The sequence below is a fragment of the Lampetra fluviatilis genome, chromosome 57, assembly GCF_964198595.1.
Source record: "Lampetra fluviatilis chromosome 57, kcLamFluv1.1, whole genome shotgun sequence".
In the NCBI taxonomy this organism is placed as follows: domain Eukaryota; kingdom Metazoa; phylum Chordata; class Hyperoartia; order Petromyzontiformes; family Petromyzontidae; genus Lampetra; species Lampetra fluviatilis.
In genome coordinates, this window is record NC_136331.1 from 5,825,353 (window position 1) to 5,850,223 (window position 24,871).

At 53.4% G+C, this 24,871-nt stretch overlaps 1 protein-coding gene across 1 annotated transcript in view; it reads right to left on the reverse strand.

The window, feature by feature from the left end:
• LOC144950368 (sterile alpha motif domain-containing protein 5-like) overlaps window positions 1-23,624 on the reverse strand; it is a 100,642-nt gene extending 77,018 nt beyond the window's left edge. Inside the window, exon 1 of the mRNA XM_078880482.1 lies at window positions 22,953-23,624. Coding sequence (XP_078736608.1) covers window positions 22,953-23,504 — 552 coding nt within the window. The 5' untranslated portion in view covers window positions 23,505-23,624. The remainder of the gene's footprint in view (window positions 1-22,952) is intronic.
• Window positions 23,625-24,871: the final 1,247 nt, after the last annotated feature.

Here is a 24,871-nt window from a genome sequence, read left to right on the forward strand (position 1 = left end):
TCAGCCTCAAACGAGTCATCGGTGCGATGTGTAAACATCGCCACTGGGGAGACAAAGGCAGCCGTGGTGGTGGGGGGGCGGGTGCGGGTGCGGTGTGCGGTGTGTGGGTGGGTGGTGCTGGCTTCGAAACCTCGAATGTTTGCCACACAACGCAGCTTGCAAGCCGCGATGAGCGTGTTTGGACCACCGCTGCGATGCGGCCGAAGTTCAAGGTGGAGCTGCACGCATCGGGTCCCGTCATCACCTCGGCCCCGACACCTCCGCCGTGATGATCATTTACACCCCCGTCGCGCCCTCGCCGTTGAAGGACATCCATTTATCTTTGCATCTCTCTCCATCTCTCACCGTTATTCTTGCCCTCCACCAATCAGATCGTGGGAGGTTGGTGGCAGTTTGGGGTGGGGGGGAGGGGGAGGTTGGGGGGGGGGGAGGGGGCGAAGGGGGGTGGAGGAGTGGGTGGGGATGTCATCCATTCATCCAGCAGTGGACTGAACCGTGGCTGAGCGTTACGATGATGTTGGTGGTGCGGTGTGTAAACATCGCCGCTGGGGAGACAAAGGCGGCCGGGCGTGGTGCTGGCCACCCACCCCCATCGTGTGCCACAGCGTCGTCCTTCACAGCAGGTGCTACTCGCTAACAGCACTTGCCCCAACAGTCTGCTACATGCTACACGGGGGATCTTTGTCTTTTTATTTGTTGGCGTTCGGTGCCAGAGCGGCCGAGGGAAGCGAAGCTTGCGGCGTTGATTTTGTGTTTTCTGGGGGAGCAGCGCGGGATATTTTTAGCGAGGAGATGGGGAGGAGGTCGGGGGGTGGGGGGGGGGGCTACGGGGGGTGGGGGGGGGCGGGGCTGGGGGGGGGGGACTAACAAATTCGTGAGCCCTTGCGGCGTCCTTCCCCACCGAGCCGAGGGTCGAACTTCGTCCCACCGCCAGCCGCGCTCGTGACCACGCGCAGGTCCCACCAGAATAACCCTTCGCTTTCATGATACAGCAGCAGCACCACCACCACCACAACCACCACTACTACTACCGCCAACTACCCTCCAGCCTCCACGTGCCCCCCACAATGTTGTGGCTGTTAGCAAGCAGCGCACGCAACGAATTTGCCAGAGCGGGCAAGGTGCCGCGGTTCGAATCCACGTCCCGGAGGGCGCGGATGTTCGATCAGGCTTCACAGACTGTGGAACAACGATTTGCGTCTTTGGTAATCAGACAATCAGGGGGGGGGGGTTAGAGCTGTTTAAGTCTGTCTAGTGGGTTTAGTGGTGGGTGGGTGCGTGAGTGGATGAATGGATGAGTGAATGGGTGAGTGGGTGAATGAGTGGGTGATTGAGTGGGTTAATGAGTGAGTGGGTGAGGGAGTGGCTGAGTGGGTGAGTGAGTGGTTGAGTGACTGGGTGAGTGAGTGGATGAGTGACTGGGTGAGTGAGTGAGTGAGTGGGTGAGTGAGTGAGTGAGTGCGTGAGTGAGTGAGTGGGTGAGTGATTGAGTGGGTGAGTGATTGAGTGGGTGAGTGGGTTAGTGAGTGAGTGGGGGAGTGAGTAAGTGAGTGGCTGAGTAGGTGAATGAGTGGGTGAGTGAGTGGGTTAGTGAGTGGGTTAGTGAGTGGGTGGGTAAGTGAGTAAGTGAGTGGCTGAGTGGGTGAATGAGCGGGTGAGTGAGTGATCAGGCCATTGCCTGCACTGTGCAGCTCCCAGACTGTCGAACAACGCGTTGTGACCTTTGCTACCTGGCCACGAATGACCGCTTCCCTATGCCACTATCTTCTAAACACACACACGCAAAAAAAGACGAAGATCCCCCGTGTAGCCTTAGCAGACTGTTGGGGCAAGTGCTGTTAGCAAGCAACTTAAATATACACGCGAGCACAAATACAGATTAAAATACTCTCAATCTCGGTGGAAGAATAATCAGATCATTAAATTCTGAATAACCCAATATTATAGTAACGTATGTTGATAATAACAATAAGTGTGTTCTGCCGTTCATCAACAGCATTCATTAATTTTACGCGCAAAACGCTAACCCCCCCCCACTTCCGATTAATAATCCTCGCCCATTAATTAGAGAGAGGGGGGGAGGGGGTCGTGGAGGGTGAGAAGGAGGAGGAAACAATCGTTAACATTAATAAATAATTAAGCAATTACCTTGATAAACACCGCCCGCAGTGCCGCCAACGCGGACGAAGCAACTAACAGCAGCGGCTGCGGCTCTCTCTGAGCTCAAATGCGGCTCTGTCCGATCCCAAATGCGGCTCTCTCTGAACCCAAATGCGGCTCTCTCTGAGCTCAAATGCGGCTCTGTCTGAACCCAAATGCGGCTCTATCTGAGCTCAAATGTGGCTCTCTCTGACCACAAATGTGGCTCTGTCCGACCCCAAATGCGGCTCTCTCTGAGCCCAAATGCGGCTCTCTCTGAGCTCAAATGCGGCTCTCTCTGAACCCAAATGCGGCTCTGTCCGATCCCAAATGCGGCTCTCTCTGAACCCAAATGCGGCTCTCTCTGAGCTCAAATGCGGCTCTGTCTGAACCCAAATGCGGCTCTATCTGAGCTCAAATGTGGCTCTGTCTGATCCCAAATGCGGCTCTGTCTGATCCCAAATGCGGCTCTCTCTGAGCTCAAATGCGGCTCTGTCTGACCCCAAATGCGGCTCTGTCTGAGCTCAAATGCGGCTCTCTCTGAGCTCAAATGCGGCTATGTCTGAGCCCAAATGCGGCTCTGTCTGACCCCAAATGCGGCTCTGTCTGACCCCAAATGCGGCTCTCTTTGACCTCAAATGCGGCTCTGTCTGACCCCAAATGCGGCTCTGTCTGACCCCAAATGCGGCTCTCTTTGACCTCAAATGCGGCTCTGTCTGACCCCAAATGCGGCTCTGTCTGACCCCAAATGCGGCTCTCTTTGACCTCAAATGCGGCTCTCTCTGACACCAAATGCGGCTCTGTCTGTCCCCAAATGCGGCTCTCCATGACCCCAAATGCGGCTCTGTCTGTCCCCAAATGCGGCTCTCTCTGACACCAAATGCGGCTCTGTCTGACCCCAAATGCGGCTCTCTTTGACCTCAAATGCGGCTCTGTCTGACCTCAAATGCGGCTCTGTCTGACCCCAAATGCGGCTCTGTCTGTCCCCAAATGCGGCTCTCCATGTCCCCAAATGCGTCTCTCTCTGACACCAAATGCGGCTCTGTCTGACCCCAAATGCGGCTCTCTTTGACCTCAAATGCGGCTCTGTCTGACCCCAAATGCGGCTCTGTCTGTCCCCAAATGCGGCTCTGTCTGTCCCCAAATGCGGCTCTCCATGACCCCAAATGCGGCTCTGTCTGTCCCCAAATGCGGCTCTCTCTGACACCAAATGCGGCTCTGTCTGACACCAAATGCGGCTCTCTCTGACACCAAATGCGGCTCTGTCTGTCCCCAAATGCGGCTCTCCATGACCCCAAATGCGGCTCTGTCTGTCCCCAAATGCGGCTCTCTCTGACACCAAATGCGGCTCTGTCTGACACCAAATGCGGCTCTGTCTGACACCAAATGCGGCTTTCTCTGACACCAAATGCGGCTCTGTCTGTCCCCAAATGCGGCTCTCCATGACCCCAAATGCGGCTCTGTCTGTCCCCAAATGCGGCTCTGTCTGTCCCCAAATGCGGCTCTCTCTGACACCAAATGCGGCTCTGTCTGTCCCCAAATGCGGCTCTCCATGACCCCAAATGCGGCTCTGTCTGTCCCCAAATGCGGCTCTCTCTGACACCAAATGCGGCTCTGTCTGTCCCCAAATGCGGCTCTCTCTGACACCAAATGCGGCTCTGTCTGTCCCCAAATGCGGCTCTCCATGACCCCAAATGCGGCTCTCTCTGACACCAAATGCGGCTCTGTCTGATAATCTTCGTCGAGCTATAAATTGTGGGTGCCGGGCCGCTTCTGAAAAAAATAGCTCCATATCTCAGTGGGGGCGCCTTCATAGCTGGTGAAATAAAATGAAAAGTGCAGCTTTATAGTTTATCGTTTTAAAACAACACATTTCTCTATAAAACTTGCACCCTTGAATTTCCCCCAGCCCCGATCCCCGGGGGGAAGGCTGCCTGCTCGCGCGTTGTCCATCGCGAGAGCGACGACTCGGAGGTGGGGAGGGCAGTGGCCGTGTCGCTTCGTCATCACCGCTGTCTCTGACGGGACAATTACGGCACTGGCGGGGAACGAACGAGAAGGGGAGAGGATTGGGGGGAGAGGAGGATGCGGGAGGGAGGAGGGTGGGGGGGGGGAGGAGGGTGGGGAGGAGGAGGATGGGGGGGGGGGAAGGAGGATGGGGGGAGGAGGAGTAGGAGGAAGAGGAAGATGGGGGGGTGGAGGATGGGGGGAGGAGGAGGGTGGGGAGGAGGATGGGGGGTGGGAGGATGCGGGAGAGAGGAGGATGGGGGGGAAGGAGGGTGGGGAGGAGGATGGGGGAGGAGGGGGAGGAAGATGGGGGGGTGGAGGATGGGGGGGAGGAGGAGGGTGGGGAGGAGGATGGGGGGGATGGATGGGGGGAGGAGGGTGGGGAGGAGGATGGAAGAGGAGGAAGATGGGGGGGGGTGGAGGATGGGGGGGAGGAAAAGGGTGGGGAGGAGGATAGGGGGGAGGAGGAGGAGGGTGGGGGGGGGAGGAGGAGGGTGGGGTGGAGGAGGGTGGGGAGGAGGATGGTGGGGAGGAGGAGGAGGAGGCTGGGGGGGGGAGGAGGGTGGTGGGGAGGAGGATGGGGGGGGGGGGAGGAGGGTGGTGGGGAGGAGGAGGGTGGGGGGGGGTGGAGGATGGGGGGGAGGAGGAGGGTGAGTAGGAGGATGGGGGGTGGAGGAGGGTGGGGAGGAGGGTGGGGAGGAGGATGGGAGAAGGATGGGGGGAGGAGGATGGGAGGAGGATGGTGGGGGGGGGAGAAGGATGGGGGGAGGAGGAGGGGGGGGAGAAATCCCCTTGCACTATTCGAGTATCTTTGCTGGAATTAATAAGCGGCCGCTTCCAAGCGAGGAGTTGTAAAAATATACCTTCAGCAATCCTGACGACGCGGAGATGCCTTTCAATTCTCGAGATTTCATGCCCTGGTTTTGTGGTTTTCTTATTTACTTGTCTTATTATGGTAACTGATTTTACGACTATTATTATTATTTGAAAATTGTGCAAGTGTGAAATGCGCCTTGCTGTAGTTGATGGTAATGCGCTTGCGGTGTGTGCGGGGTGATTGCCATCAAGCCAGCCTCTGCGGAGGAGCAGGTTCGTGAAGGTCCCTGCTAGGGCAGTGCCAGGCTAGGTGCACCTTGACACTACTGGCCAATTGGAGGCAGCCGCCCTCCAGAAACAACGGTGGGGGAGATGGGGAGGCAGAAGAGCGACGCTCACAACAACGAGCGGAGCGCCGGGTGGATAAAACGAAGCGGGGTTGGCACAGTGGGGAGCACACTGCAGGTGCATCTGCCGAGTAATCTCGGTGCAGTCAACCCATGGCACCTGGGTCTGTCCCGTGACCTCCTCCTGCACCTAGCCTGGCACAGCAGTCAACCCATGGCACCTGGGTCTGTCCCGTGACCTCCTGCACCTAGCCTGGCACAGCAGTCAACCCATGGCACCTGGGTCTCTCCCGTGACCTCCTGCACCTAGCCTGGCACAGCAGTCAACCCATGGCACCTGGGTCTCTCCTGTGACCTCCTGCACCTAGCCTGGCAAAGCAGTCAACCCATGGCACCTGGGTCTCTCCCGTGACCTCCTGCACCTAGCCTGGCACAGCAGTCAACCCATGGCACGTGGGTCTGTCCCGTGACCTCCTGCACCTAGCCTGGCACAGCAGTCAACCCATGGCACCTGGGTCTGTCCCGTGACCTCCTGCACCTAGCCTGGTGCAGCAGTCAACCCATGGCACCTGGGCCTGTCCCGTGACCTCCTGCACCTAGCCTGGCACAGCAGTCAACCCATGGCACCTGGGTCTCTCCCGTGACCTCCTGCACCTAGCCTGGCAAAGCAGTCAACCCATGGCACCTGGGTCTCTCCCGTGACCTCCTGCACCTAGCCTGGCACAGCAGTCAACCCATGGCACCTGGGTCTGTCCCGTGACCTCCTGCACCTAGCCTGGTGCAGCAGTCAACCCATGGCACCTGGGCCTGTCCCGTGACCTCCTGCACCTAGCCTGGTGCAGTAGTCAACCCATGGCACCTGGGTCTGTCCCGTGACCTCCTGCACATAGCCTGGCACAGCAGTCAACCCATGGCACCTGGGTCTGTCCCGTGACCTCCTGCACCTAGCCTGGCGCAGCAGTCAACCCATGGCACCTGGGTCTGTCCCGTGACTTCCTGCACCTAGCCTGGTGCAGCAGTCAACCCATGGCACCTGGGCCTGTCCCCTGATCACCGCCATGCGTACCGTTCAGCTCTTTATGTCTGAACCCAGACATAAAGCCCGGCCGCCTTTGTCTCTGTGCGTGTACCTGTGTACCTGTGTACCTGTGTGCTTGTGTACCTGTGTAACTGTGTACCTGTGTGCTTGTGTACCTGTGTACCTGTGTGCTTGCGTGCGTGTGTTTGCGCAGTGGTCAGCGCGCCGCGACACGAAACCGAGACCACTAGAGTTTGAGTCCTTCTCAGGGTCTGACCCCTCGTGTGCCATGCCTGGCTTCATAGGTGCTCGCTAACAGCACTTGCCCCAACAGCCTGTTCAGGCTATACGGGGTATCTTTGTCTATGTTCTTGTGGCCAACAGCAGTGACGATTATCCGAACCGGTCCTGGGCCTCCCCCCCCTAGGTCGACTCAGCCTCAAATGAGTACCTGGATGCGGTGTGTAGTAAACATCGTCACTGGGGAGACAAAGGTGGCCGGGCGTGGTGCTGGCCAACCACCCCCATCGTGTGCCGTGTCAGCCTTCACAGGTCCTGCTCGCGATCAGCACTTGCCCCAACGGTCTGTTACAGGCTACACGGGTGATCTTTGTCTTTGTGTGTGTGTGTGTGCGCGTGCGTGCGCGCGTGCGCAATTACGTTGACACGCCGAGCTACTCTCGCCGAGGTGGCAATTATGGAAGGTGTCCATGCTTAGGCTGATGTCTCTCTCTCTTCTCTCGCCTCTCTTCTCGCCTCTCTCCTCTCTTCTCGCTTCCTCTCTCTGTCTCTGTCTGCCCCAGCAGCCGCCACCACCCCCGCCACCGGCGTCGTCGTCTCGCCCGCGGAAGCAGATTGAATATTGAACCCCAGAGGCATTTCCACTTCGCTGCTCCGGGTGGGTGCCGGGGGGTGTGGGTGGGGTGGGTGGGGATCGTGGGGTGGGGTTGGTGGGGTTGGTGGGGTGGGTGGGTGGGGGTGGGTTGGTAGGGGGCAGGGTGGGTGGGTGGGGTGGGTGGGGTGGGTGAAGTGGGTGGGGTGGGGTGGAGTGGGTGGGGATCGTGGGGAGGGTGGGGATGGTGGGGTGGGTGGGTGGGGTGGGGTGGGTGGGTAGGGGGCGGGGTGGATGGAGTGGGTGGTTTGGGTGGGGTGCGTGGGTGGGGTGGGTGGGGTGGGTGGAGTGGGTGGAGTAGGTGGGGTGGGTGGGGTGGGGTTGGGTTGGTGGGTGGGTGGGGTGAGGTGGGTGGAGTGGGTGGGGTGGGATGGGTGGGGATTGGGGTGGGTGGGGTGGGGTGGATGGAGTGGGTGTGGTGCCTGGGTGGGGTGGGTGGGTGGGGTGGGTGGGGATGGTGGGGTGGGTGGGGTGGGTGGGGTTGGTGAGGTGGGTGGGGTTGGGGAGGTTGGGGTGGGGTGGGGTGGGTGGTGTGGGTGGGGTGGGGTTGGGGTGGGTGGGGTGGGTGGGGTGGGTGGAGTGGGTGGAGTAGGTGGGGTGGGTGGGGTGGGGTTGGGTTGGTGGGTGGGTGGGTGGGGTGAGGTGGGTGGAGTGGGTGGGGTGGGGTGGGGATTGGGGTGGGTGGGTGGGGTGGGGTGGGTGGAGTGGGTGTGGTGCCTGGGTGGGGTGGGTGGGTGGGTGGGGTGGGTGGGGATGGTGGGGTGGGTGGGGTGGGTGGGGTTGGTGAGGTGGGTGGGGTTGGGGAGGTTGGGGATGGTGGGGTGGGTAGGGTGGGGTGGGTGGTGTGGGTGGGGTGGGGTTGGGGTGGGTGGTGTGGGTGGGGTGGGTGGTGTGGTGTGGGTGGTGTGGGTTGGGTGGGTGGGGTTGGGGTGGGTGGGGTGGGTGGGGTTGGTGGGGTGGGTAGGTTGGTTGGGGCGGGTGGGTGGGATGGGTTGGTAGGGGGCGGGATGGGTGGGTGGGGTGGGTGGGGATTGGGGTGGGTGGGGTGTGTGGGGTGGGTGTTTAGGGGTCGCGAGGGAGTTTCTCATTCGGTCTGTGCCTCGCGGCAGTCAATTGTCAGGGAGAGAGGAGGAGGAGGGGGCTGGGAGACAACGCGAGAGAGATGGAGAGAGCGGGAGTGGTGTGAGATGAGATGTTAACTACCTCGCCCGGTATACAGGAGGTCGTGGGTTCGATCCCGATCCTAACGATGCCTTCTGTATATTTGAAGTTTGCGTGTCTTTCTCTCTGATCATCATCATCATCATCACGGTGGTGAGATGTTAACTACCTCGCCCGGTACGAAGGAGGTTGTGGGTTCGATCCCGACCCTAACGATACCTTCTATATATGTGAGGTCTGCGTGTCTTTCTCTCTGATCATCATCATCATCACGGTGGCTATCAGATGTTAACTACCTCGCCCGGTATACAGGAGGTTGCGGGTTCGATCCCGACCCTAACGATACCTGCTGCTGTATATTTGGAGTTTGCGTGTCTGTCTCCCTGTGGTCGCGTGGATTTTTCTCCGGGCCCTCCGGTTTTTCCTCTCACATTTAAAATCAACATCACCACGCGTTTAGAGTATATGGCTGTTAAGGTGACACAGACAGAGACAGAGAAATCTTAGGGGTCAAAAATACCGGATTCTGATTTTTAAAAAATGTATTATTATTATAATTTACACGTGCAAATTTAAATATTAATCAAATATCTTAATCAGCACTTCACGAAAACAAATATTGACACTCTCCGAGTCATCCTTGGAAGAGAGATCATTCAAAGTCCACGCGTCCCGCTGCTTCCTATAAACATTGCGTGGCGTTAATATCCACTGCTAGCCCAGAGCCAGCGGTGTACATTCCACGTTACCGTGGCCAGGAGCAGTCCGTCCACAATAGACCCAGGGTGGGTTGAGTGGTGGGTGAGACAGAGATGGTCATTTCAGGTCTCTTCCGACAAAAATAAACCAATGATCTCCTGACCCGCTTTCCACTCATATCTCTTCCAAGTGTGAGTATAAATATATTTGTGGGTGTGCGCACTTTTATTTTATCCCAAGCCGCGAGGAATCTTGAGCTGACACAATCTGCCGTGCGTTCGCGAGCCGTCGTGTTGGCCCGCGGGGCTTAGAAACGGTGGTGGCGGTGGTGGTGGTGGGGGCGGTGGTGGCGGTGGTGGTGGTGGGGGTGGTGGTGGCGGTGGTGGTGGCGGCGGTGGTGGTGGGGGTGGTGGTGGCGGTGGTGGTGGGGGGTGGTGGTGGTGGGGGTGGTGGTGGCGGTGGTGGTGGGAGTGGTCGGGGTGGTGGTGGCGGTGGTGGTGGCGGCGGTGGTGGCGGCGGTTGTGGTGGTGGGGGTGGTGGTGGCGGTGGGAGTGGTGGTGGCGGTGACGGTGGTGGCGGTGGTGGTGGTGGTGGGGGTGGTGTTGTTACTTTTATAAATTGGGGGGTCATTCCTTCGCATCTCGTTAGCAGTGTCTAATGTAGCTAAGATACATTTATAGCTTCATCTTCTTGGTTCTTTCGGTAAAGGAAAGGAAATAAGAAAACAAGAAAAAAAACATAATAAAATCATATAATATATTAATATAATAACATAATATAATAAAATAATATAATACTGTTATATAATAAAATAATATATTATAATATTATATACTGTAATAAAATAATATATTAATATAGTATAATAAAATAATTTAATAATATTATAGCTTGTCTAGATGTGGCTGAGAGAAACTCCCAGCGTGTCTAGATGTGGCTAAGAGACACTTACAGAATTTCTAGATGTGGCCAAGATACACCCACATACATTCGATGTATGTGGGCAGTGTTGAGTCTATCGGCAGTGTTGAGTCTATAGGCAGTGTTGAGTCTATGGGCAGTGTTGAGTCTATGGTCAGTGTTGAATCTATGGGCAGTGTTGAGTCTATGGGCAGTGTTGAGTCTATGGGCAGTGTTGAGTCTATGGGCAGTGTTGAGTCTATGGGCAGTGTTGAGTCTATGGGTAGTGTTGAGTCTATGGGCAGTGTTGAGTCTATGGGCAGTGCTGAGTCTATGGGTAGTGTTGAGTCTATGGGCAGTGTTGAGTCTATGGGCAGTGTTGAGTCTATGGGTAGTGTTGAGTCTATGGGCAGTGTTGAGTCTATGGGCAGTGTTGAGTCTATGGGTAGTGTTGAGTCTATGGGCAGTTTGAGTCTATGGTCAGTGTTGAGTCTATGGGTAGTGTTGAGTCTATGGGCAGTGTTGAGTCTATGGGCAGTGTTGAGTCTATGGGTAGTGTTGAGTCTATGGGCAGTGTTGAGTCTATGGTCAGTGTTGAGTCTATGGGCAGTGTTGAGTCTATGGGCAGTGTTGAGTCTATGGGCAGTGTTGAGTCTATGGGCAGTGTTGAGTATATGGGCAGTGTTGAGTCTATGGGTAGTGTTGAGTCTATGGGCAGTGTTGAGTCTATGGGTAGTGTTGAGTCTATGGGCAGTGTTGAGTCTATGGGCAGTGTTGAGTCTATGGGTAGTGTTGAGTCTATGGGCAGTGTTGAGTCTATGGGCAGTGTTGAGTCTATGGGTAGTGTTGAGTCTATGGGCAGTGTTGAGTCTATGGGCAGTGCTGAGTCTATGGGTAGTGTTGAGTCTATGGGCAGTGTTGAGTCTATGGGCAGTGTTGAGTATATGGGTAGTGTTGAGTCTATGGGCAGTGTTGAGTCTATGGGCAGTGTTGAGTCTATGGGTAGTGTTGAGTCTATGGGTAGTGTTGAGTCTATGGGCAGTGTTGAGTATATGGGCAGTGTTGAGTCTATGGGCAGTGTTGAGTCTATGGGCAGTGTTGAGTCTATGGGCAGTGTTGAGTCTATGGGTAGTGTTGAGTCTATGGGCAGTGTTGAGTCTATGGGGTCTATGGGCAGTGCTGAGTCTATGGGTAGTGTTGAGTCTATGGGCAGTGTTGAGTCTATGGGCAGTGTTGAGTCTATGAGTAGTGTTGAGTCTATGGGCAGTGTTGAGTCTATGGGCAGTGTTGAGTCTATGGGCAGTGTTGAGTCTATGGGCAGTGTTGAGTCTATGGGCAGTGTTGAGTCTATGGGCAGTGTTGAGTCTATGGGCAGTGTTGAGTCAACGGGCAGTGTTGAGTCTATGGGCAGTGTTGAGTCTATGGGCAGTGTTGAGTCTATGGGTAGTGTTGAGTCTATGGGCAGTGTTGAGTCTATGGGCAGTGTTGAGTCTATGGGCAGTGCTGAGTCTATGGGCAGTGTTGAGTCTATGGGCAGTGTTGAGTCTATGGGTAGTGTTGAGTCTATGGGTAGTGTTGAGTCTATGGGCAGTGTTGAGTCAACGAGCAGTGTTGAGTCTATGGGCAGTGTTGAGTCTATGGGCAGTGTTGAGTCTATGGGCAGTGTTGAGTCTATTGGCAGTGCTGAGTCTATGGGTAGTGTTGAGTCTATGGGTAGTGTTGAGTCTATGGGCAGTGTTGAGTCTATGGGCAGTGTTGAGTCTATGGGTAGTGTTGAGTCTATGGGCAGTGTTGAGTCTATGGGTAGTGCTGAGTCTATGGGCAGTGTTGAGTCTATGGGTAGTGCTGAGTCTATGGGTTGTGTTGAGTCTATGGGTTGTGTTGAGTCTATGGGTTGTGTTGAGTCTATGGGCAGTGTTGAGTCTATGGGTAGTGTTGAGTCTATGGGCAGTGTTGAGTCTATGGGCAGTGTTGAGTCTATGGGCAGTGTTGAGTCTATGGGCAGTGCTGAGTCTATGGGTAGTGTTGAGTCTATGGGCAGTGTTGAGTCTATGGGTTGTGTTGAGTCTATGGGTTGTGTTGAGTCTATGGGTTGTGTTGAGTCTATGGGTACTGTTAGTCTATGGGCACTATGTATGTTGAACTTCTTTCGCACCGTACGTAGCCAACCGCGCCAATCGGAGGCGCAGTGGATTCGCCGTCTCGCGATGCCGACACCGACAGAGCGGTGGGGGGGGGGGCTCAAACTGGGAAGCAGATAAATAAATACAATTCGGGCGAATCGAACGGACAGCCAGGGAGGGAGGGGAGGGAGAGGAGGGAGTGGGGGGGGGGAGAGGAGGGAGTGGGGGGGGTGTGGGGGCGGGGTGGGAGGGAGAGGAGGGAGTGGGGGGGGGGAGTGAGGGGGGGATCCTGTCCCGGTTTGGCCTCTGCTCGCTGCTCGCTGACGAGCGGAGCGGCGACGGTGCGACGGTTCCCGGCGTCGCTACTCTCACAGCCGCGCGGTGCCGCGTGACCACAGGAGGAGGATGGGGGGGGAGGGGTAGGAGGAGGATTGGGGGGGAGGATGGGGGGAGGGGGTTGGGGGGGGGAGGAGGGTTGGAGGGGAGGAGGAGGATTGGGGGGGGAGGGGGCAGGAGGGTTGGGGGGAGGAGGAGGATGGGGGGGGGAGGAGGAGGATTTGGGGGGAGGATGGGGGGGAGAAGGAGGATGTGGGGGAGAAGGAGGATGGGGGGGGGGGGAAGAAGGATGGGGGGGGGAGGAGGATGGGGGGAGGAGGATGGGGGGGGGTGTGAGGAGGATGGGGGGGGGGGTGAGGAGGATGGGGGGGGTGAGGAGGATGGGGGGGGGGTGAGGAGGAGGATGGGGGGGGAGGAGGAGGATGGGGGGGAGAAGGAGGATGGGGGGGGGGGTGCCACGGCTGAAGCGTGTGGACGCTTTCACTGACAGGGACTCTGCGATCGATGGGATTGGACACGGGATGAGGGAGGGAGGCCGTCTCAAGCCCGCCACGTGGTGGACAGGGGGCCGACGACTCTCAGCATCGCCCCTCTCAACGTTCCAGACAACAGCAGCAGCAGCAGAGACCGATTGACTCGGCCCAGCCACCATTGACTTCACAGACGAAGAAAAAGAAAAGAAAATCACCCGTCGAGGTTCAACTTGGATCTGCGCTCAATTTGGTTCTCCTCCAGCTCGGAGAATTTAAACAAAGAATAAGAACAAGAAGATCAAGAAGAAGAACAACAAGAAGAACAACAAGAAGATCAAGAAGAAGAACAACAAGAAGAACAACAAGAAGAACAACAAGAAGAACAACAAGAAGAACAACAAGAAGAACAACAAGAAGAACAACAAGAAGATCAAGAAGAAGAACAACAAGAAGAACAACAAGAAGATCAAGAAGAAGAACAACAAGAAGAACAACAAGAAGAACAACAAGAAGAACAACAAGAAGAACAACAAGAAGAACAACAAGAAGAACAACAAGAAGAACAACAAGAAGAACAACAAGAAGAACAACAAGAAGAACAACAAGAAGAACAACAAGAAGAACAACAAGAAGAACGACAAGAAGAACAAGATGAATAAGAACAAGAAGAAAATGAACAATAAGAACAAGAAGAAGACCAAATTAACCTCCTAGGTTCGTGGTTACTTCAGAGCTATCACTTCAGAGCTATCACTTCATAGCTATCACTTCAGAGCTATCACTTCATAGCTATCACTTCAGAGCTATCACTTCATAGCTATCACTTCATAGCTATCACTTCAGAGCTATCACTTCATAGCTATCACTTCATAGCTATCACTTCGGAGCTATCACTTCAGAGCTATCACTTCATAGCTATCACTTCGGAGCTATCACTTCATAGCTATCACTTCAGAGCTATCACTTCATAGCTATCACTTCATAGCTATCACTTCAGAGCTATCACTTCAGAGCTATCACTTCATAGCTATCACTTCAGAGCTATCACTTCATAGCTATCACTTCAGAGCTATCACTTCAGAGCTATCACTTCATAGCTATCACTTCAGAGCTATCACTTCAGAGCTATCACTTCATAGCTATCACTTCAGAGCTATCACTTCAGAGCTATCACTTCATAGCTATCACTTCAGAGCTATCACTTCAGAGCTATCACTTCGGAGCTATCACTTCAGAGCTATCACTTCAGAGCTATCACTTCATAGCTATCACTTCATAGCTATCACTTCAGAGCTATCACTTCATAGCTATCACTTCAGAGCTATCACTTCATAGCTATCACTTCAGAGCTATCACTTCAGAGCTATCACTTCAGAGCTATCACTTCAGAGCTATCACTTCATAGCTATCACTTCAGAGCTATCACTTCATAGCTATCACTTCATAGCTATCACTTCAGAGCTATCACTTCAGAGCTATCACTTCGTAAGTGCGGGTATTCTCCGGGGTAGCCAGCTCTGGTTTAATCCCACGTCGTGCTCACACTCCTTAATGAGATTGGCCAAACACTTCTCCCCTCCATCCCCCCTTCTCCCTCCCCCCTCCACCCCTCTCCACCCCCCGTATCGAGCAGCACCTTCCGTCGTTAATGAATTTTCCGCGTGGCAGCTTTTTATTTTTAAACAAAGCGTCGACAGCACCGAGGCGGTGGGTGAAGAAGCATTGTTATTCAGTGGAGGCCACGAGATTCAGAGGAGATCACGGTATTCAGATGAGGTCACGGCGCGGTTTGACCCATGGGGCCATAGGTGTGAGTCTATAGGTGTCTATGGGGCCATAGGTGTGAGTTTATAGGTGTCTATGGGACTATAGGTGTGAGTCTATAGGTGTCTATGGGACTATAGGTGTGAGTCTATAGGTGTCTATGGGGCCATAGGTGTGAGTTTATAGGTGTCTATGGGACTATAGGTGTGAGTCTATAGGTGTCTATGGGACTATAGGTGTGAGTCTATAGGTGTCTATGGGGCCATAGGTGTGAGTCTATAGGTGTCTATGGGGCCATAGGTGTGAGTTTATAGGTGTCTATGGGATTATAGGTGTGAGTCTATAGGTGTCTATGGGACTATAGGTGTGAGTCTATAGGTGTCTATGGGGCCATAGGTGTGAGTCTATAGGTGTCTATGGGGCCATAGGTGTGAGTCTATAGGTGTCTATGGGGCCATAGCTGTGAGTCTATAGGTGTATATGGGGCCATAGGTGTGAGTCTATAGGTGTCTATGGGGTCATAGGTGTGAGTCAATATGTGTCTATGGGGCCATAGGTGTGAGTCTATAGGTGTCTATGGGGCCATAGGGGTGAGTCTATAGGTGTCTATGGGGCCATAGGTGTGAGTCTATAGGTGTCTATGGGGCGATAGGTGTGAGTCTATAGGTGTCTATGAGGCCATAGGTGTGAGTCTATAGGTGTCTATGGGACTATAGGAGTTAGTCTATAGGTGTCTATGGGGCCATAGGTGTGAGTCTATAGGTGTCTATGGGGCCATAAGCGTGAGTCTATAGGTGTCTATGGGGCCTATAGGTGTGAGTCTATAGGTGTCTATGGGGCCTATAGGTGTGAGTCTATAGGTGTCTATGGGGCCTATAGGTGTGAGTCTATAGGTGTCTATGGGGCCTATAGGTGTGAGTCTATAGTGTCTATGGGGCCATAAGCGTGAGTCTATAGGTGTCTATGGGGCCATAGGTGTGAGTCTATAGGTGTCTATGGGGCCATAGGTGTGAGTCTATAGGGGTCTATGGGACTATAGGTGTGAGTCTATAGGTGTCTATGGGGCCTATAGGTGTGAGTCTATAGGTGTCTATGGGGGCCATAGGTGTGAGTCTATAGGTGTCTATGGGGCCATAGTGTGAGTCTATAGGTGTCTATGGGGCCATAGCTGTGAGTCTATAGGTGTATATGGGGCCATAGGTGTGAGTCTATAGGTGTCTATGGGGTCATAGGTGTGAGTCAATATGTGTCTATGGGGCCATAGGTGTGAGTCTATAGGTGTCTATGGGCCCATAGGTGTGAGTCTATAGGTGTCTATGGGGCTATAGGTGTGAGTCTATAGGTGTGAGGTTATAGTCCTCCCCAATCTCCCCCACACTCCTCCACCCCCCCCTCACTCCCTCCTCCGCCAACCCCTCCCCTACACCCCTCCCCCCCCTATACCATTTCCAGCAAGGCCACGCTACAGGGTTGAATCAATGTCGCATCCTCAAGGTTTTCGTCGAGTTAGATCGCGCAGATCAAAACGCGTCTGTAAAACCCGACACAGCCAACTCGTAAGGTTTGTTCGCGTAAACAAAACGTGTCAATCTGCTTTCTCGTTCAGCACACCGCTGGTGCGTTGGCGAGTAAACCTACACCACACCGTTCACAATTCGAGTAGCTGGTGACGTTCAGCTGGTGATTGCAACAACAACAACAACCACAACAACCACAACAACGCTTAGGCTTTCGCGACCAATATCGCCCATAATTCAGGTTGTTTGGGTGAGATCGCGTAAATATGTAACTGTGTCGTTTAACCCGCCACCACCCGACACAGTCAATCAACACGCTGTGTCACGTGAACAGAACGTGCCAATTCGTCACGAGTGCAGCAAAACGGGGAGTTAGAGAGTAAAGCCATAATATTTACAATCTGAGTGCCAATCTGAGGATTGTAAATGTTTCATGGATTTGCTCTCCAACACACAACCGGCGTGTCGTGCTGTACTCATAACAAATTGGCCACGTTCTGTTTGCGTGACAACACCTTACGATATTCTTGGTTCTTTCGGTAAAGTCACGTAGAAGGGAAATAATAAAATAATAAAAATAAAATCATTCTCACGACGTTTCGGCCACAACGCAAACCGTCTTGAGAATTATTTTATTTATGTTTTATTTTTATTCTTTTATTATTTACATTCTACGTGACTTTACCGAAAGAACCAAGAAGATGAATCCCTGCAGTCACGAAAGCTTTAAATCAAAACACCTTACGAATTGGCTTTGTCGGGTGGTGGCGGTTTCAACGACACAGTTACATATTTACGCGATCTAACCATCCCAAAAAAAGAAACCCGCATTGCGAAACAACAGCCAGAAATCATCGGGCGATGAACCAGAAATATCGAAGACTCCGTGTCACCACCTCTGCCAAAGGGGGGGGGAGGCATTTCCTGTCTTCTCTGCGAAGCGCTCCTCTGTGCAGTGTCGATTAGGCCCAGAGAGTTCACGCGCCCCTTGCTGATTAACCCACCACCGACTTCCAACTTCCAAAGGCCAGTTCATCTGCCCTTGCTCGCCCCATACGAGTGCTCGTACAGGAACTATGCCCTCTCCCCCCCCTGCCTCGATCATTCATTACCCGGAGAATTTCTCCGACGCGCAATCGGCCCCACACCCCTGTGGGCCCGCAAATACCCGATAACACTGGTCAACAACAACAACAACAAAATGTTTGTCTGGCCTGGACTTTTGTAGCTAATTTCAGGGTGCCGATTCCAAATCTGATCTCAGATTTGCTCTATCACATCTCATTTATGCTATCGGCATACCCCATTGTCATTGATTTTTCCCGAAATTAACTCTGTCACTTATGATTGCAAGTTGTTGCGAGTCAGTGACTGCTTTAGTGTTAAAATATGGTGCTGTATTTTCAGGATAGTGTGTTTGTAATATCATTTTATGTAGATATCCACATTTATTGAATATTTTTCTTCTGCAGTTTTTCTTGAAAATGCAATATTTTATATCTCAAAAACCTGATGTGATAGACAAAAACTGATGCCAGATTTGGAATCGGCACCCCAAGATTACATTAAAACCGTTGGAATACCTTATGCCAGAAAAAGTGTGTTGACCAGCGTAATTAAACACTTTCCGTGGGAGAATCGCCACGACTTTCGCCCCTTGTTGTTCACGTTGGATTCGGGAACCCGACCCCACCACTCCTCCCCCTGTCCCCCCACGTGACAGACGGACAGACAGAGAGGGGATGGACAGACCGGAAAGACTCGGCGGAGGGTTCTACAGCCGTGAATAGTTTTCCGAAACGTCGCAGGGGGTTTCAGAGTCCGAATGTAAATGTGTTACTGGAGGAATCCGAAGAGCTATGAAGCTCTTTTATTTTCTTGGTTCTTTCGGTAAAGTCACGTAGAAGGGAAGTAATAAAATAAGAAAAATAATAAAACATAATAAAATAATTATTTTATTAAATAATTATTTTATTATGTTTTATTACTTCCCTTCTACGTGACTTTACCGAAAGAACCAAGAAGATGAATCCCTGCAGTCACGAAAGCTTTAAATCGAAAAGCTCTTTTATTATCACAGATGCCCAGTTTACACAGAGGCCACGATACTTGCACGACCCCCCCACCTTCCCACGTGTCCCCATTAACTAATTAGCTCAAGTTTGAAATAAAACACTTCTTCTCAATCAACATCACGGCTGATCGATGCAGTTATTTAGATGTTTCCAACGGCCAAGGTATCCTTGTAGAGGGGGCATTTTAACGTAACATTTAAAAGGTGGATGGCGATTGTGAGTCCCAGCGCCGTTTGGGATCATCGCTCGCCGGTCTTGTGAGCCGTGGTCGGGGAATCGAACCCAGGCCTCGTGAGGTTGGTTCGTAGCGCAGTGCGCTCACCACTACCGCCACCACTCCCTGCCCCCACCCCCCTCCTCCTCCCCCACGCCCCACGTAACTTATGAACGATTACACTTTTTTTTTCGTTTAACCAGCTGAAACCCCACTGAGCTGTGTAAAGCTCTCTTTTTCAGAAGTGACCTGGCTATCACAGATGATAGCTCAAACGAAGTGGGCTTATCACCATCACCATCATCGTCATCATCACGTGGAAACTTATAGCCGCAGCTAAGGACTGTGAACGCGTGGTGACGTTGAGGCTAAATGTGGAGGGGAAATATCGGAGGACCCGGACAGAGAAATCCACGCGATCACGGGGAGAGAAGAGAGAGAGAGACACGCAGGCTCCAAATTATACAGCACAAGACGTCAGAGTCGGAATCGAACCCAAGACCTCCTGTATACCAGGCGAGGTAGTTAACATCTCCTAGCCACCGTGATGATGATGAGAGAGAGACACGCAAACTCCAAATATACAGCAGCAGGCGTCAGAGTCGTGATCGAACCCACGACCTCCTGTGTACCAGGCGAGGGAGTTAACATCTCCTAGCCACCGTGATGATGATGAGAGAGACTCAAACTCCAAATATATAGCATCAGGCATCTTCAGGGTCGGGATCGAACCCACGACCTCCTGTATACCAGGCGAGGTAGTTAACATCTCCTAGCCACCGTGATGATGATGAGAGAGAGAGAGAGACACGCAAACTCCAAATATACAGCAGCAGGCGTCAGGGTCGTGATCGAACCCACGACCGCCTGTGTACCAGGTAAGCTAGTTAACATCTCCTAGCCACCGTGATGATGATGATAAAGAGAAATACACGCAAACTCCAAATTATACAGCGGCAGGCGTCAGGGTCGTGATCGAACCCACGACCTCCTGCGTACCAGGCGAGCTAGTTAACATCTCCTAGCCACCGTGGCAGCCCAACCAACACGTGACAGTGATTCCGACAGCAGCCCTCCGCGTTGATCTGCACCGCCTCACCCGCCCATCAATAACCCAGAGGCAGCAAGCACACTCGCAAATCAGCGCTTAACGGCGACGCGTCTCGGCACAGAGATGACAAACAAAGACAAAGCTCCCTCCCCCACCCGTGTAGTCTGCACAGGCCGATGGGGCAAGTGCTGTGCGCGAGCGACGACATGAAAATCCGGCACGGCACACGAGGCGGTAACCCGGGTGGGTGGGTGGGTGGTCAGCATCCGCGCTCGGCCGCCTTTGTCTTCCCGGTGCTTTGTGTGTTACGGAGCGCGCCAGGTACTCATTCAAGGCTGAGTCGACCTAAGAGAGGGCCATGATCCGGCTCAGATATTCGTCAACGCTGTTGCCGGTCGTGGGAAAGGAATCGAACTCGGGTCGCCGGGTCCGTAGTGCAGTGCGCGAGCCACAACACTATCGCTGCCCCACAGATGTTAGGATGCATTGACACTTCATGCAGCCCATCATCGCTCCCTCTGAGGAGGGTCGATACAATACGTAGTGTACAATTTTGTGGGGAAGTCAACGACGGTTGTTCCTGTTGATGGACTCGGCTCCGACGAAGGAATGTCGAATTTCCACCACCGGCTCCTCCGGATGATGACACAAACCTACAACGGCCCAAACACTGACCTCGAAAATCTAGACGCGTTCGGCAAAAAAAACACTGCCTTTTAAAGATGAATACATAAATCTAACTGTCACTGTATTTTTATAGCTGAAAATCTAACCCACAGCACGCTCACACACAGCCTAGCAAATTCATACCCAGCCTACCACACTCACACACAGTCTAGCACACTCACTCACAGCCTAGCACGCTCACACACAGCCTAGCACACTCACACACAGCCTAGAACACTCACACAGCCTAGCAAACTCACACACAGTCTAGCACGCTCACACACAGCCTAGCAAACTCACACACAGTCTAGCACACTCACTCACAGCCTAGCAAACTCACACACAGCCTACCACACTCACACACAGCCTAGCAAACTCACAGCCTACCACACTCACACACAGCCTAGCACACTCACACACAGTCTAGCAAACTCACACAGTCTAGCACACTCACTCACAGCCTAGCAAACTCACACACAGCCTACCACACTCACACACAGCCTAGCAAACTCACAGCCTAGCAAACTCACACACAGTCTAGCACACTCACACACAGCCTACCACACTCACACACAGCCTACCACACTCACACACAGCCTAGCAAACTCACACACAGTCTAGCACGCTCACACACAGTCTAGCACGCTCACTCACAGCCTACCACACTCACACACAGTCTAGCACAAAGACAAAGATTTCCCACGGATAATTTAACAGACTGTAGGGGCAAGTGTTGTAGATTTGAAGCTTTCGTGACTGCAAGGATTCATATTCTTAGGTTTTTTCGGTAAACTTATTTTACTTTTATTAATTTTAATTTTTTACCTACGTGACTTTACCAAAAAACCTAAGAATATGGGGCAAGTGTTGTTAGCAAACACGACACATACGGGAGTGGGTGCCCAGCACCACGCCCGTTCGCCTTTGTTTTCCCAGTGGTGATGTTGTTTTTACACACTGCACCAGGTACTCATTTGAGTCTGAGTCGACCTAAGCGACAGCTCAGGACCGGTTCACATATTCGCCACTGTTTGTGGCCGTGACCGGGAAAATGGAACTCTGGAAATATCGGGTTCGCCAGTCCAGTGCACTAACCACTGCGCCACCACTCCCACAGTCTCGCAACGTTACAGACACACACACACAGTATAACACAACACACACACACAGTATAACACAACACACACACACAGTATAACACAACACACAGTGTAACACACAGACACACACAGTATAACACACAGTATAACACACACAGTATAACACACACAGTATAACACACACACAGTATAACACAACACACACACAGTATAACACACACATTATAACACACACACAGTATAACACCACACACACACAGACACACACACAGTATAACACAACACGTACACAGTATAACACACACACAGTATAACACACACAGTATAACACAACACACACAGTATAACACACACATTATAACACACACAGTATAACACAGTATAACACACACAGTATAACACACACACACTATAACACACACAGTATAACACACACACTATAACACACACAGTATAACACACACATTATAACACACACAGTATAACACAGTATACCACACACAGTATAACACACACACACACACTATAACACACACAGTATAACACACACACTATAAAACACACAGTATAACACACACATTATAACACACACAGTATAACACACACACTATAACACACACAGTATAACACAACAAACCCTCAAGACATCCGTTACTGGAGCCTTAAAGGCCACACATCTATCATAAGGCGACGGTTCGGGCAATGGCCCTTCCTTCAAAGCACGTTTTTTTAAAAACAACAACAACAACAACGATCCTCAATCTCGTGACCATCTTTCGGGGGTCAAGCCCCCTTCCTTTCAGGATGTGCGCCAGTCTTCGGCGTGGGTACCGTGCAGGAAGACATTTCGAGCGGTGACGGAGAGAGAGAGAGAGAGAGGAGGGGGGGGAGATGGAGGTTGGGTGGGCAGCAATTACCCGTCGCAGCGACACAAAAACAAACTGCGCTGGGCCACAGCACCGTGGAGTGGTGGTGGTGGCGAGGGACGATTGGGGCTACCGCACCGCGATCTCGAGGCGGATTCGTGGGGGGGGGGGGCGAGACTTCACCGCGCAGTAGCCCTGGGCCCCCCCCCCCCTCCTGCCCCCCCAAACTCTCTGCCCCGCGAAACTCGGGGCGCGTGACCATCACCGCGCACCGCACGTGCCCCCCGCACGTATCCGCGCGTGTACCCCACGCACCGCACCGCACATACCACACACACCGCACGTACCCTACCACACGTACCCAACGCACCGCACATCACGTACCATACACACCGCACGTAGCACACACACCGCACGTAGCAAACACACCGCACGTACCCTACCACACGTACCCCATGTACCGCACCGCACGTACCATACACACCGCACGTAGCAAACAGACCGCGCGTGCCCTACCACACGCACCCCACGCACCGCACAGCACGTACCGCACACACCACACGTACCCTACCACACGTACCCCATGTACCGCACAGCACGTACCCTACCGTACACACCACACGTACCATACACACCGCACGTACCACACGCACCGCACGTACCACACGCACCGCACGTAGCAAACACACCGCACGTACCACACACACCGCACGTACCCTACACACCGCACGTACCATACACACCGCACGTACCACACGCACCGCACGTACCACACCCACCGCACGTACCGCGCTGGAGTAAGGCGGCGCTCCGAGTGTGATTCCGTCCCGTAGGAGCTTCTCTCTCAGCAGGACCTTGAGACGCAACTTCGAGTAAGAGGATCTCGCGCCCTCGCTTGGGTGGACATTGAGATGCTGCTGCTGCTGATGCTGCTGATGCTGCTGATGGTGGTGGTGGTGGTGGTGCACATAGTGCAGCTGCTGGTGATGATTTTGAAGGTGGTGGTGGTAGTGGTTGTTATGGCTGTGGTGGTGTAGAAGCTGCTGATGATGCTGCTGCTGCTGCTGGTGGTGGAGAGTTAGGAGAGCCGCCCTCTCCGGCTTCAATTCCTCCTCCAAATCGAAGTAGAGCGCCGCTCCCGCAGTCCTCTCGGCCAGGCGAGACACAGCGGCGATTATCTTGGAGCGATGCGCCGGTTCGGACACGCCGATCGCGTCCAGGTCCGCCTCGCCCACCTGCCGACATATCTCGAGGTCGTCGTAGCCGTTCTCGAGGAAGGCGTCCGTGTAGGCGTCCAGGCTCAAGGTCCTGAGCCATTCGCCCACGACCCTGGTGGACATCCCCGACTCGCGCTCAGAGACGAGCAGAGCGGTCCTCTGCGTGGTTGCGCGCGCGCCCGCCAGCGTGGAGGCGACTTGGAGCCGTCACTTGGACGGGGGCACCAGGGGTCTGCCTCGTCTCGTGTCGGGCCGCCGGCAGTGTGCGCGCATCTTGAGTGCGTGTGTGTGTACACGTGTGTGTGTGTACACGTGTGTGTGTGTGTGTACACGTGTGTGTGTGTTCGCGTGTGTGTGTACACGTGTGTGTGTGTGTACACGTGTGTGTGTGTGTCCACGTGTGTGTGTCCACGTGCGCGCGTGTCTGTCCACGTGCGTGTGTGTCCACGTGTGTGTGTGTGTACACGTGTGTGTGTGTCCACGTGTGTGTGTGTCCACGTGTGTGTGTGTCCACGTGCGTGTGTGTCCACGTGTGTGTGTGTCCACGTGTGTGTCCACGTGTGTGTGTGTGTGTATGTGTGTGTGTCTAGTAATGTTTTCAAGTCTACCTATGTTTCCCGTGTGTCTGTGTGTGTGTCCGTGTGTGTGTGTCTGCTGATGCGTCTGTTGGCTGATGTATTATTGTCCCTTCGTCCTGCGCGTATCTGACCAATCTCTCGCTCTGTCTCTCCCCCGCTCCCCCACCCCTTTGTGTCTGCTATTGTCTGAATGATGCATGCCCCATTTGTCTTTGCGAGTGTTCCTACTCGTGCCTGTGTCCCTCTACCTTATTGGAGCGTCCCTGTAATGTGCGCGCATATTTCCCCTCTCGTCTGTGTCTTTCTGTAGCGCGCGTGCGTGTCGATATTTGTCAATCGCGTTGTTTACGTTTACGCGTGCTGCTGCGAATATTACGCTTTTGTCTTCATTCCGTGTGTGTCGCTCTCTCTCTCTCTTGGTGTCTACATTAATAGACGCGTCTGTGTATGTGTGTGTCTTTGATGATGATGATGATGATCCGTTACCATCTACGCCTCCTTTGTTCCAGTCAACTCTGCGTTCCCACTCCGTAGCATGCGCGCACACACACGCGCACGCAGCACACGCAGCGTACGCGCGCAGGTAATTCAATTGCTAATATCTGTTGCAAGTACTCCCCTACGGTGTGTGTGTGTGTGTGCGGTCTGTGTGTGATTACCCACAAACCCACCGTTCGTGTTTAATCCAGAGCCCATGCAATGCTCACCTACTGACTTGAGTGTCAATGTTAACTAGATGCGCCGATTCCAACGCGTGTCTGTGCGCGTACCGCTCGCTGCACGCGAAACACCGCGTGTGCATTACGCATGCGGTGTGCCCGTGCGGTCTGTAGCGCGCTTGCACGCTGCGCCCCTGAGCACACATGCCGTGTGTTGTTAACACAGTGCTGTTGTGTGCATGTACTGTGCGTG